Raw genomic sequence first — 14,259 nt, 5'->3', positions numbered from 1 at the left:
GCCTCTACTTCTCGCCAAACAGCCTGCTGCAGCAGCTGCAGCAGAAGCAAGAACAAGCCCTCTTGCAGCAGAATACGGCTATAGCCTCGTGCTGCTGCTGCTCCTGCAGCTACGTTGCTGCTGTTGCTACTGGTTGTGGTGGTGCTGCTTAAGGCTGCAGCAAGGCAAGACACTGCTGCAGTCCCTCAGGAGAGAGGTACTTTTCTACTGTCTTATGTGCAACAGATGCACGAGTAGCAACAGCCTTAGGGGATTCAATATCTTTAGCACTAAGACGGACAACTTTATTTCCTGCCGATCCTTCCTCTATGGTCCATCCTCTTGTCTTAATAAGTTTCTCTACCTTTTCATCTGCTGCAGCAGCAGCAGCATTGCTGCTATTGCTGCTTGTGTTATTGCTGCTGCTACTAGTAGTGTTGCTACTGCTGCTGCTGCTTGTGCTGCTGCTGCTACTTAAATTCAGTAACTGGCAAAAATCAGATAAAGATATTGTAGAAAATGTCTGCTGCAGCACTTCGCATATATAACGACGTAAGGCGTCAACTACCCCAGGCGTATGCAACACATCCGCCATATCTGGTTCTCTTAGCATTGCCCATACCTATACACAACAAACAATACACAATAAATATATAGATATTCATTATATATACTATTATATATATTATTTTATATTCACTCTAATTCATAGGGTTTATATGCATATACGTAAATATATAAACAATATACATGTACAACAACACGACATAAATAAACACCGATAAACATGCACCTGGTGCTGTTGCTGCTGCTGTATCAGGCGCAGCATGTAGGCAGTTTGTAGACAACGCCATCAAAGCAGAAGACAAAGAAATGACATGCAACAGCAGCAAAGGGTCTGAGTAGCAGTCAGCCAACTCGTGGCCTGCACTTGAAGCAAGCCAGCCTCCTGCTGCTGTTGCTGCTACTGTTGCTGCCGCTGTTGCCCATACAGTTGCCCCTGTCACGCCCATAAACGTCCATAGACACGCATGCGATGCACAGGATTAGGGTTTAGGGTTTAGAGTCCTTCTTACTGCCTTGAAGTTGCAGGATTCGATGTGTTCCTGCAGAGTAAGGATATCCTGGACGCGCTTCTCGTCTTCTGGGGAAGGAAAATGAGAAGGAGAAATGCATGCATAATATCCGAATTGATTTTCTGGTAGAGCTACGATGTTCTGGACAAGAATTTTTCTTACAACTTCTGCATTAGCGCACTGGGGGTATAGCAAATACAGGCGCAAGACAGCGGAGCACAAGTCAGGAGAAGCACCACCTTGAGCGATTCCCTTCTCAAGATGACTTATTAATAGGTCCAAAGTACTCGGCTGGAATATCATTTGGTGAATATTCAACAATTCCTCTACCGGAATCTGGTCGACGCTCAACGATTGCTCCGACATTTTCGAAGTTGAACAGGTGGAAACCTCGACTTAAATCCCAGAATTCGGTGCGATTATCCGCACAAATAGAAAAGGAAAACAATTACTGCTGTATTTGCAGGAGTTAATCTAAATTTTAATCATGAGAAACACCAAAATTCAGGTGCCCACCCGCACGCTGAGGCCTGCTTCCCCACAGTAATTGCGCACTTAAATCCTAGCACTCTGCTGCTGTACAGACAGCGTATTTGTTGCCGTTGAAGGTATATTAAGAAAAATATGTAGTCGAACACAAATACATGTCCACCAGCCCCAAAACACCCACTACCAGGCAGTCAGGTACAGCGTGCATGCATACGGTACATGTAGCAGTAAGCGAGTCCAGCCCCATGACAATTTCGATTTCTTGTAGATGTCTACTAATTTTTACGGGTTTTTCCTCCAAAATATTGAGTATATTCGCTATAGAGCTATTAAAGTCTATCAATAAGAAGATCAGCTTACTGCGGGGAAGGAATTCTTTAGTTGGGTCTCGACGCGTTGCAGCGGATGATCTTGCGCGAGTTGCTGCTGTTTCCTCTATTTTTCCCACCTTCTTTTAATGCATTGTAGTACAAATGGAGTTTAGGTTAAAGATGCTGTATCTCGTTGCTATGTGTAGGGAGTGTACATGTAACCCCTGCACCGTCCTTCACAGCCGCAGTAATGTGTAGAGACATATAGACTATTTTATACTATGATGACGCAGCAGGTGCGCATGCAACTCTTTCTTGCAAATGCATCAGCCTAGGATTGCATGTACGCATGCATGCATTGGCCTGAGGAGGTTGTTGCTGTCTAACGCCCCTTGCAGATTCTCTTGTTGCCGTACATTGTCTACACAAGAAGGAAGTCAAAGGGCATTTTTCGATGTGCAAACAGAAGAGCAGCAGCAGCAACAACGGGAGCATGAAGCAATAGGCTTGGAGCTGCAACAAACACAAGATAGAGAAGGAGAAGTTTCTAATGGTGCGCCCCGTACACGCTGCGCTGCAATAGATGATGGTGCTACTGCTGGTTTGGATGCAGCAGCAGCAGCAGCAGCCTTAGCAGCAGCAGCAGCAGCAGCACAAGGCGATGATTGGATATATGAAGCGAAGCCAGGAGGTCCGCTCCACTTCGCCGAGCATCGGCGACTATTGGCGCTCGCGGATGCTGCTGCTGCAGCAAGGGATCCTGCTGCTGCTGCTGGCAGCAGCAGCAGCACAATAAACGTCAACATGGATCAGCATAGAAATGTGAGTTTCCCTATGGTCCGTTACGCTTCTGCTGCTCAGCGGCGGCGGCAGAAGGAGTGCAACCGCGGTCAGCTGCTGCAGCAGCAATGCATGCAGGCAGCAGTTACCTTTGGTACTGCTGCTGAGCGAGCTCGGGTGTACAGACACCTCAATAACAAAGAAGATAAAATTTTATTTCGTCGTGCAGAGTTAAAGGCATATCTATTTTTTCTTTCTTCTCATCTTCCTTCCGTTGAACTTAGAGATCTACTTAAAGGCTTTCTTGAGGTGTATGTACACCATATGGATGAGCAGCAAATGATTGAGCTGCTGCAGCTGCTGCAGGCCCCTCAGCACCGCCCTTCGCAACGGCAGCAGCAACAGCAGCAGCAGCAGCAGCAGGATGGGGAACTCCAGTCAGAGAATAATACCTCCACAGCTGCTGCCGGTGGCGATGCAACTTGCTGGTGGGGCTTTAAGAAGCCATGCAACAGTCCTAGCAGCAGCAGCAGCAGCAGCAGCCATAGCAGCAGCATCACCAGGTGCTGCGGCTGCGATGGTGGGGAAGGACAGAGCCTTGAGCGTTTGCTGCTGGGACGCAGTGTATGTTTGCCTCCTTGTTTAAGGAATTGTTTACCCTTGCGCAGTTTATTAAAGTTTTTGCATGCATCACATCCTCTACTTCCCTTCTTCGTGCATGCAGATAGCAGCAACAATCCCTGTCCCCGCTGCAGCAGCTGCTGCAGCAACAGCTGCACCCCCATGGGAGAGACCCCGTAGGGCTTGCTGTGCATGCGCGGGATTGAGTATCCAGGTGTACAGACACTCCACTCCATACAAATATCAACCTGCGGCAGCAACATTGCAGCAGCACATGCTGCGGCTGCTGCTGCAGCTCTTTACTTTTCAAGCTTTTTTCAAGTTGTACTCGCAGCAGTAGGAATTGTTGAAGGCATTGTAGTTCTCGTCAGCTGGCTAGCTAGCTAGTTAGCTTGCGAAAGAGCTAGCGAGCGAAGCTAGCCAGCTAGATAGCTAGCTAGCCAGCCGCCTAGTTTTCTAAGTAGCATACTAGCTAGCTACATAACTGCCTGGCAAGTCGACTGTCTAACAAGCTGCTGTTCAGCTACCTGAGATCAGCTACCAGCTACCTGCATCGCCTGTGCTGCCGCTGCTGCTGCTGCTGCTGTTTCATTTGTTAGTTCTACTGCGTGTCGCTGCCGCAGCAATGTCGTAAGAGAGGAGAGTCTACAGAAGAAGGAAGAATCATATAGCGGAAAAAAAAGGGATGCACATACCCATCTGTTGCTGCTGCTGCCGCTGCTGCTGCAGCGCGTGAGATGGATGTGCAGCTAGTCTGCTGCAGCCATTTGCCGCGCAGCTCCTTCTCCCTTCTTCCCATTGCCACTAAAATAGAAACAAACAACAAAGGAAACATATAGAAACAAACAAACAAAATAAACAACCACACAAACAAGTAACTGGATAAACAAATAAACAAACAAATACACGTCAATCCCTGGAGCCGTGCTGCTCTGACTGCTTTTTTATAACGCATGCAAACAATGAATAACGCATGCATGGTTGCATGCATACATGCTTGACGTATGCATGCATGCAAAAGCAGCCCCGGTCTTTGCTGGGGTTGCATCGCGCATAGCAGGCAGAGCAACAGCACGACTTTCCTCCCCTTTGATGCTGCTTTGTATTCAAAAAAAAAACCCTCTTATACAGCAGAAGCAGAAGCAGCTACTGCTCGTGTCTTGCTGCTGCTGCTGTATGGAAGGTTTCGTTAGCAGCAGTAGCCGCAGGAGCTGCTACTGCTGCTGCTGCTGCTGGTGCTGCAGCAGCAGCCCTCCCTGAGGTGTACTCACACCTGAGCTGCCCTTTCGTTGGGATATCTGCCTGCATATCAGCAGGCAGTGTTAACATGTTTTGTTGTTGCTGCATTATCTTGAGATGCGGCGGCAGCAGCGGCAGCAGCAGTAGCTGCTGCGGCTGCTGCTGTTGCTGTCGCTGCTTGGGTAATGGCTTCCCCGCTGCCAAGGCGAGTGGGTAGCATCTGAGACAACTGCTGCTGCTGCTGCTGATGCTGCTGCTTGTTATCGTGGGCAGCCTCCAGGTGTTCTGTGCTGCTCTGTCTAGCTAAAAGGCTGCATGTGGGAGCAGCAAAAGGCGACAGCTGCAGCAAGCCAAAGTCGTGCTGCAGCTGCTGCCGATATATAGCAGACTCGGACAGAAGCAGCAAAGCCTTGGGTATTCTATTTAAATATTTTTCTGTGTAATCAACGCCATCTACCATCAATTCTACTCCGTCACGCAGCAGCACAACCTTGGAGAAGAAGCACTGCAGCAACAGAAGCAGCAACAGCAGCAGAAGCAGCAACAACGCAATAAGATGTACAGCATCAGTACAGCTTGCCAACGACAGCAAAAAATGACGGATAAATCAGCAAGGGCAGCAGAAACAGCAGCATTAACAGCAGGGCTAGCAGCAACGGTAGCATTAGTCTGCAGAACTAGCAGCAACAGCAGCAGCAGCAATGGGTATAAACCCCTACCGGTGGTAATCTGCCATTAAGTCCTTCAGTTAGTACAACACCATTTCTTGATTTAAAGAAGATCGCTCCTTCCTTCATTGCTTTCTCCAGGTGTATGTACACCGCAACTTCTGAATTCCTTCGCATGCCGCTTAATACTGCTGCTTCGCCTGGTAAACCCGTTGCAAAATCTGTAGACGCAACATGCATGCAGCAGCAGCAGCAAGAGCAGTAGCAAGAGCAGCGGAAGAAACAGAAAACAAGAACCATTTAGTTTCATGGCAGCAGACGAGCGCAAATATGCACAAGGGCTACCCCTAACCCCAGCCTGCTGCTGTTTACATTACGTTGTTGCTGTTGCTGCTGCTCCTGCTGGTTCTCTACACAAAGGAGTATGCCGTCTCTGTGCGTAAATCCTGCCAATAATGTTGCTGCTTCTATTGCTGCTGCTGCTGCTGCTGATGCTGCCTCACGAATATGGTTTCTGTGCATGCGGTGTAAGCCAAGATGTCTAATGGACATCCAATTCCATAGATAAGTCCCATGGACGCAAACCGGCAGTTCTGCTGCAGACTCCACCCGCAACATAAATAACTCGCTGCAGCAGCAGCAGCAACAGCAGCAGAAGCAGCACACAAGAACAAAGGCAACAGACAGCAACACAACCACAATGACAATCGCCCCGTGATCGTTATGCATCCAATAAGCAATGCGGCTGCTGCTTCTTTGCTGCTGCTACTGCTGCTGCTGCTTCTACTGCACTGCTGCTGCTGCACTGCTGCTGCCCTGCTGCGGTAACTATTTCTTGCCCGCTCACCTCCGTATGTAGGGAATGGTGTGCCCCTGGGTGGCTCTTAGCAGCCACTTGCCGCTCATTCGCTCCACCCTCTTTGCTGCTGCTGCCGCTGCTGCCGCTGCAGCCTCTTCGCTTGTAGCGGCGCAACCAACGAGCTTGCAGAGGCACGTCTCCCCATTCATGCTGCTGCTTTTGCAAGAAGTACTTGCCGTTTTTGTTGCTGTTGTTGCTGCTGCTGCCGTCTTTCGCTGGCATTTGCCGCGGTTGCTACTGCAGGTGTTTCCCTTCTCTGCTGCAACACGACAGCAGCCACCGCAGGTGTTTCCCTTCTCTGCTGCAACACTACAGCAGACACCATCCGGCACATCATCGGTGCAGTGCGCTTGTTGCTGCTGTTGCTGCTGTTGCTGCTGTTGCTGTTGCTGCTCCGCAATGAGAGCAGGGCAAGTCTCTGTCTCTGTTTCGTCATAGACTAATTCATACCGTTGCTTGTGGTTGCCCTCCACAGCCTGACAGCATCAGCAGCAGCAGCAAAAGCACACCAATACAATAACTAACAGTAGCTGCAGCAACAATGGCTATCTAATAGGAAGCAGCAACTGCAGCAGCCTACCACAATCAACCTAACAGCAGCACCACCAGCAGCAAAAAGAGCAGTAGCAGGATTCACAGCAGCAGCAACACCAGCAAGCGCAGCAGCAACACCAGCAACAACAAGCAACAACAAGCAGCAACAACGGCAACAGGAACAGCAGCAGGAGAGGTATATGACTAACAACTTTAAGATCTGCCCCAAGTGGCAGCATGCATGCAAGGAAGAGAGAGAAAACAACAGCAGCAACTGGAACAGCAGCAGCAGCAGCAGCAGCAGCAGCAGCAGCAGTATAAGACTAACATCTTTAAGATCTGCCCAGGTGACAGCATGCATGCAAGGAAGAGAGAGAAGATCACGAACTCTAACAAATCCATCTTCTCTAATTTTTAAGGAAAAAAGAGGAGCCCCATGTCTTAAGATAAAACTTAACCTTTTTATTAATATATAACTCCAACGCCCTGATAATATACAACAATTGCTGCTGCTGCTGCTGCTGCTGCTGCTGTTGCTGTTGCTTATGCTGCTGCTTATGCCGCTGCTTATACTGCTGCTGCTCATATTGTCTTCTGTTGGGCTGTTTATCATACTGCTGTTGTTGCTGCTGATGTTGTGTAGCGTGCTGCTACTCGTACTGCTGCTGTTTACGGTGTTGCTGTCTATACTGCTGCTCCTCCGCTCTGTCGTTGTGCTAATAAGGTCCGTTGTGCTGCTGCTGCGGTCTAGAGTACTGCTGCTGCAGTCTGTAGTGCTGCTGCTGCGGTCTATCGTGCTGTTGCTGCGCTCTATCGTGCGCCTGCTGCTGCGCTCTATCGTGCTGCTGCAGGGAATGCTGATGCTGCTGCTGCTGCCAATCCTAACCCGTTCCCTCTTATATACACACACTACACCACCATCCTGCTGTTCTCCTGACACGGCTTCGTCACAAGGTGCTGCTGCTGCTGCTCGTGCCGATGCTGCGGAAGCTACGGATGTCCCTCCAGACGTCGCACTGCAACAAGGACCAGTGCTACTCCCTGCTGCAGTTGCTGTTGCAGCATCTGCTGCAGCTGCTCCTGCAGTTGCTGCACCGGCGTTGTACTCATCACACATGCCACCCGCGTTCTTGTGGGGGAAATCAAGGCTGTTGCTGCTGCCTTGCTCGAGGCTGTTGCTGCTGCCTCTGCTGCCTCTGCTGCTGCTGCTGCTGCTGCTGCTATCTCGGCTGCAAAAAGCCCTCAGTGTCGACCCAATGCACACACAACACCTGCAACGTCTGTTCCCGTTACTTGTGCTGCCCTTGCAGCACATGCTGTCGCAGCTGCCCCAGCTGCTGCTGCTGCTGCTCTCCCGCATCCCCCCTACCCCGCGCTGCTGCACATCGGCATGCGAAGCAGCTACTAGCCCTCCTCCTGCACTAGCAGCAGAACTTGCTGCAGCAACATCAGCTGCTGCTGCAGCATCTACAGCATCACAGCCATAGGCAGCAGCAGCGTCTGCATGGCTAGCTGCTTCGGATGTTCTATTAAAGGACCCGCCAGCAGCAGCAGTAGCAGCAGATACAGCAGCAGCAGGGGGCTGGATAGCCATGCAGCAGCTGCAGCTCATTCTCCTTAAATCAACACTACTGCTCCTGCTGGTGCTATCCCTGCTGCTGTCGTTGTTGCTGTTTGCCAGCAGCAAACCAGTGGCGGTTTGTCCGACGGCCGACGGCGCAGCAGCAGCAGCTGCGGCACCACCTGCTGCTGCTGCAGCTGCTGCTGCCTCTTCGGCAGCACGGCATCCCTGTGTCTTCGTTCCCTCTTGAGCACCAACCGTAGGTCCTTCCCAAGCGTTGGTAGCTTCACCACGGCTTGCTGCTGCTGCTGCTGCTGCTGCTGCTGCTGTTAATGCTGCTGTTACACCAGACCCCGTCTGCTGCAGCAAGCGTCTACACGCAGGGTGAGGGAAGCTAAATGCATGCACCTGCAGCAGCTTCGGTGAAGAGACGCAGCAGCTGCGGCAGCAGCAGCGGAAGGCCTCCCTCTCAAGACGGTGCAACAAGTGCTGCGGAGGTGGCCGCAGCATCCACCGCGGACGCTGCTGCTGTTGCTGCCGCAATCGCTGCTCTTGGTGCTGATCGTAAAGCTGCTGCTGCTGCTGGAATTGCTGAAGTGGAACCGGCTCATCTTCCTGCTGCTGCTGCTGCTGCTGCTGCTGCTGTTGCGCCGACGGCAGGTGCGACTGAGGCAGCAGCGGCGCCGACTGCTGTCTGTCCGCGCAGTCTCCATTGTTTTTCTCCGAAGAGGGGTGGCAAATATCTGTTGGTTTGCTGCTGCAGAAAGTGCTGTCTTTGCTGCTTCTGTATGGGATGCGGCTGCTGCTACCGGTGCTCTCCAAGGATGAGTCCCTCTTGCTGCTGCTGCTGCTGTTGTTACGCGTGTTATTCAAACTGCAGCTTTTGCTGCTGCTGCTGTTACTGCAGGTGCTCTGAAGAACTTGAAGCTCGACCGTCTCTGGAGTGCTACTGCTGCTGCTGCACTCTCGCGGAATATGGAGTGTATGTAAGCCTGCAGATCCATCCTTGCACGCCCCCCCAAATGCTGCTTCTGCCGATGCCGTTCTTGTTGCTGCAGCTGCTTCTCCATCATTGCATTCTAATCCACCAACTGAGGAGCAATTCTGCTGCTGGTGGTGATGCTGTCGCTGCGGCTGTTGGAACCGACGCTGGCATGAAGGCTGTTGCTGCTCCTGCCGCTGCTGTGCAGGAATGGCTTCGGAGCAAAAGGTGTCGGTACACCTAGAAGACGAGTATTCATCCATCTACGTTCAGCTTCATTCGCTGCTGCAGAAGCTGAAAAGAAAAAAGCGAATGGTTCTGAGACGCTGGCAGCGAGTGCGGTGGACGGCCGGGCAGCAGGAGTGAGGTGTCTGTACACCTAAAAGAGAGGTTTTTTCTGCAGTTTAAAAAGCATAGAAAAACGGAAATACCCTTTGGGCCATGAACCTTCCGCGATTTGTTCCTTAAATGCATCAGTAGCCTGCAGGTCAGCCCCAGTTGCAGCTGCTTTGCCTCGTCCACCGTTCGGACGCGGGAGCGGCGCAGCCTTCCCCTCCGTCCTTATTGCTTTTTTGTTTAACCCTTTAAACACAATTAAAAGTCAGTAATTATAATTCATTAAAACATTAAAACAAGGGAGTCCTTGATCAGCAGTTGCAGTCTTCCGGTCTCAGCCCAGTCGACGCGGTGGCGTTGGATGATGGTTCAGGGAAGCTTCGTCGGGTATACTCATCATCATGAAGGCATTTACTATTTAATTGAATTTGCAAATTGTTTTATTCCTGGTGAAATATAATATTCTCAAATTTATACTCTATAATTCCCGGTTATTTCGCTGCCCGTTTCCGCCGTGGTGTCCGGTGTGCAGACAGCCGACGGTCCATCTTGTTGGCGTTTTGTTTTTGTTGTTTTGCCCTTTCCCTCCTTTCACAGAGGCTTTGATCTAGTGCATATTCGTGAACTAAGTGAATTATTGAGAACATAAAACAAGAAGAGTCGATATCGACTGTTCCTCCCGCTGCACCAGTGGGGGGTGCGGTTAGTACTGTGGACTGGAGCCATTAACAGCACCACAGCAGCTGCTAGGGCCGTGATAATGGTTGCATAAGAAACACCAGAGGGAGAAATACATAAACTGAAGGGAAGGAAGTATAAATGCATTTTCCTGTTGTTTGTGCACTGCAAGGCTTCCTTGCCTTTGTAAGCCGCCTTGACATGGGGAGAGGTATCCGTAGTTGCTTACCGGCTACTGAGCTTTTGAAAATTAGCATTTAACAGTTCTCTACACTGTAAAATAGTCAAGATGGGGTTTGAGTTACGTGTGAGAGTATGAGTCCTTAACTGTAGCCTACCACGTGGTGTCCCCCCAAGAGTCCCTGGTCGTTTACTTCCGGAGAGGTTGGCTGCTGAGGACTATGGAACGAGAGACATTCTATAGCGTTAGTGCATGAGAATACAAAGGATTTTGTTACACTTTTATGCATAGTTCACAAAGAAAGCATAACAGTGTGGATAGCTGCAACCCATCGTGGAGGACCTTTTCTCCCGTATCATTTTTCTCCCTCATGAGGACACTGCAGAGGGGTATCGATAAAAAGCAAGTGTAGGTAGCAGCAGATTTCCTTTCTCTCGCCTAGGTATTTCGTGAGCCTTGCTGTATAAAAGGATTTAAGCTGTCCTCCTCTGTTGTCTGTCGATTCAAGTTCCCTCTAAGATCAACCCCACCACGCTATATTTCGTTTGCCTCTCTTTTATGCATACACAGAAAAATGATGCAGTTGTGTTTCTAAGCCCCACCAACCGCGATGAATATTCCCATGCTGCACGCTACATTCACCATGTGAATAGTATATTACCATGTAAATAACATGTTCGACTTTTTCTCGCCACATTATTAGAACATCCTGCTGAACATGCTCACTATATGTAGTTCTTCTTAGTAGGCACCGAAGGCGCGCAGTAGGAGGTAGTAGGCATATTAGCTGGCAAAAAGGAATCCATAGGGACGCAGCAATTGGAGTGCCTAACCGTTTACTTCACCGCTTTGTGGAAAGAGAGAATAAGTACAAGGGAGGGAAGAAATACCTCTACAAATTCTATGTGAAAATAGAAGATATCCCTGCCACTTGTGTTGCGAGCACTTCAAACACATTATCAAGCCCTAGATATTAGAGAACGTTTTCAGCATGATGACGATAGAAGAGTGCCTAAATTGCTTTGCGTGTTCAAGCAGTGCAACCTTACTGGAAGGTATATCAACGGAATATCCAAGATAGTTATTAACTGGCTCTTTCAGCTCCCCACCGCTCAGGCACTTTGTCTAGCAACTACGGTTTTCCGAATATGCAATTGTTGAATTTGCCTTCCTGTTACTCTATGAATACTCACGCTGATGTTGCATTCGCCAAACTTATCAACAGAAGGCAGGTCAACCATTACAAAGTACAGCGTAATCTGTCGTTGTACGAGATTAAGCGTGGACTCCTCCGATTATATGGTTTAGATTCGATGCGTACAGAAGGGTTGCGCATAACCTGCGTGCTCGTGTTTTGTTTGAGTATGGTGCAGGCAGAGCAACGAGGCAATGCTTGGCAAGCTTTGCTTCGTGGCCTTCTAAATGCCCCTAACGGAGGAATATCTCGTCACCTCGGCTGCTTGCCTGAAGCGCGACTGCTTGATTGCATCGTAAGCTTCGAAAGAGTCAAAATTTACTATAGGATACTTCTATAATGCAGATACCCTCACTTCCCAGTCTCCTTGTTTTAAACGGGCAGCGAATCAAGTGCCCGGAGCTGCGGGAAGGGATTCAGCCGCGCATGACTTGCAGGCCACCCTGCTGCAGCTCAAGGCCCACAAACAAGCCCAACCAGCCATTTGGCACTGCATACAGTGACACCGTCCGGAATTGTACCAGACTTGTCATTGCTTGAAAGCTGCCAACAAAGGCCGAACAACGGCTCACCCGTCAACTACAGGCGAGCCTGCGAACGACAGAGAGACTGCGCTACAGCACGAGCATAGCCGACCCCCTATCCGGAGTTCTCATTTTCCCCTCTGTTTGAAAACGTTTTTAAAATGACTAGATTGAGGGTTTTCTATCCTAATTTCTGCTGTTTTTGTCGGGGTTGTTCCACTGGGACCCCGCTGGCCCAGCATCGCACCGAAGCAGCAGTTAGGCGCAGCGCAGCACACACAGTGGTTTCAGCGTTAAACGGGGAGGTTTAACCCGATGTGTTCAGTTTTCATGGTTTTATACAGAAATTGGAAAACAGAAAACGGTGTAAGATCAGCACAGTGCAACTTAATTGCTGCTTGATGCAGGTTTCGATATACAGCGGCCTTTGAGGCCTGGTATGAAGCTGTGGTTGAAAACCCGAAGTGGGTGTTATGAGTCGCTTCATATGTTGAATGTGCAAAAATAATAAAGAAAATAGACACCAATAATTGCATTGTCTCATTTTCGGGTTTTGCTTGGAACCCCGAGATCTGGCACCGTCTGTTCTAGGGCGAGGCCACCCACCTGTGGGTTTTGGCGACCCATCTGCACTAGCAGTGAGTGCATCGACAGCCCTTTTGAGTTTAAAGGTTTTAATTCAGAAATTCATTCGAATACCTTCCTTTAATCTTTATCGAGGCAGTTCTTTTTGTCACATTCTTGAATTCCCTCCGAACAGCCGCACTAGCCAGCGCGGATCGCGAGTGGTTTATTTCTCTATCTGGTTCTTTCACCGAGGTTTTTCGTCGAAAAACCTCCATTTAAACCCATACAAACTTTCGGCCAGCTCCATATTTGCGAAATTCAACAGGAAAATGAGGATCAGAGCCGCCGCCTTCGCCAGTGTGGCTTTAGTGTTCTCGCAGTCATTCTGTAATCTGCAATTTGTTGATGCAGCCTCTTCGCGTGTGTCTATAGCTCCTTCCACAAGCGCAACTGAAAGCAAAACAACAGAAAAACAAGATAAAACGTCCTCTTTAGACGCAAGTGCTGCCAAAGAAGCAGTAGTAAGCGCCCATGATACTTCAAGCACTTCAAGTCAAACAGCGCAATTGCGAAGTCTGCAAAATGGCCCACCTGCATCTTTCATCAGAACCAACGGTCCCAAAGATATAACAGAAGGTAACTCATGCTAGTGATAAGTTTTTTCTATAGTTCTTGCTTTGCTGTCTTGTTGCTGTTGGCCCGTTGTGTTCGTTGTTGCAGTTATTATTTTGTTGGTGTTGTTCTGCTCATGTTGTTCCCTCTGTGTAATGTTGGCACTACCTTGTTGCTGTTCTATTGTTGTGTTCATTTGTTCTATTGTTATTTTGCCCTTTTGTTGCTGTCTTGTCGTTGTTTTGATGTGGTTCCCCTTCTGTTGTTTTGTTGTTTACTTTGTTGTGTGCCTGCTGGTCTGCCATTGATTCTTGTCTGTTCTGGCTCTTATTATTTCCTTGGCTGTTTCTTATGCATGCATAATATGCGACCCTTCCTGTCTGGCTATTTAGAGTGTTATCCCTCTTCATTTTCTGTTTCGCACTAGCGCAGCTGTAGTTCCTGCGGTCATGCGTACTGATAACGCATCTCTGACTTTGCGACCGATAGGTTAAATGCTCAAGTTGTGTTGTTTCGCGTCTCTAAAAATTGTGTTTGCTTCATTTGCCCTTGTACAGCGTCTATATCATAATCCACTTGCTTTATTTTCTATTCCTTCTTCCTTCTGCATCTCCGCAGAGGCATTTTGACGGAGTTGTCAAGAGCCTCACCGACCTATGCATGGGCACGCGTGGACTCGCCGTTGCTTTTCCTCTATCTTGCCTTATTTTGAGTCACTTTTATTGCTCTGTTTTGCAGACTGCATCTTGGCTCACAACAAATATCGTGTGGGCAAACTAAAGCACCCTCTAATGCCGTCTGAACGCAACTCCGATGCAGTTTATCAGGCCCTCAAATTCGCCAAGGAACTGATGGAAGGCGCGTGCGAGTTCAAGCACTCCAAGGCATCTGGAGTAAGGGAAGAATAAACATTTTACTGTTGTTTTTCATCGTATTTTTTCTCCTTGTGCTTGCTATTATGTTCGTAGTTAAAACCTTGAAGTTATTCCACTGCGCTCAACCTCCATGTACTATCATTTCTGTGCCGATCGAGCTTGCGTATCTATAGTTATATATATATATATATT

The 14,259-nt window shown here is 49.0% G+C and overlaps 3 protein-coding genes across 3 annotated transcripts; 1 reads left to right on the top strand and 2 right to left on the bottom strand.

The window, feature by feature from the left end:
- Positions 1-148: 148 nt before the first annotated feature.
- On the bottom strand, positions 149-1,421 carry EMWEY_00021580 (eukaryotic translation initiation factor 3 subunit 11, putative; the record flags this gene model as incomplete). The annotated part of the gene is made up of 2 exons (XM_013480546.1): positions 149-601; positions 1,056-1,421. 2 exons carry the CDS (start codon positions 1,419-1,421, stop codon positions 149-151), a joined length of 819 nt encoding a protein of 272 aa, XP_013336000.1.
- A 755-nt stretch (positions 1,422-2,176) lies between these two features.
- On the top strand, positions 2,177-3,596 carry EMWEY_00021570 (hypothetical protein, conserved; the record flags this gene model as incomplete). Its single annotated transcript, XM_013480545.1, has 2 exons — positions 2,177-3,259; positions 3,471-3,596. The coding sequence occupies 2 exons, from the start codon at positions 2,177-2,179 to the stop codon at positions 3,594-3,596; spliced, it is 1,209 nt and encodes a 402-aa protein (XP_013335999.1).
- A 969-nt stretch (positions 3,597-4,565) lies between these two features.
- Positions 4,566-9,362, bottom strand: EMWEY_00021560 (tRNA 2' phosphotransferase, putative; the record flags this gene model as incomplete). The annotated part of the gene is made up of 5 exons (XM_013480544.1): positions 4,566-5,000; positions 5,215-5,384; positions 5,667-5,791; positions 6,011-6,498; positions 7,230-9,362. The coding sequence occupies 5 exons, from the start codon at positions 9,360-9,362 to the stop codon at positions 4,566-4,568; spliced, it is 3,351 nt and encodes a 1,116-aa protein (XP_013335998.1).
- Positions 9,363-14,259: the final 4,897 nt, after the last annotated feature.

Source organism: Eimeria maxima, genomic scaffold (genome assembly GCF_000499605.1).
Source record: "Eimeria maxima Weybridge genomic scaffold, Emw_scaff204, whole genome shotgun sequence".
Lineage (NCBI taxonomy): Eukaryota > Apicomplexa > Conoidasida > Eucoccidiorida > Eimeriidae > Eimeria > Eimeria maxima.
This window is presented reverse-complemented; position numbering and strand designations above follow the sequence as displayed.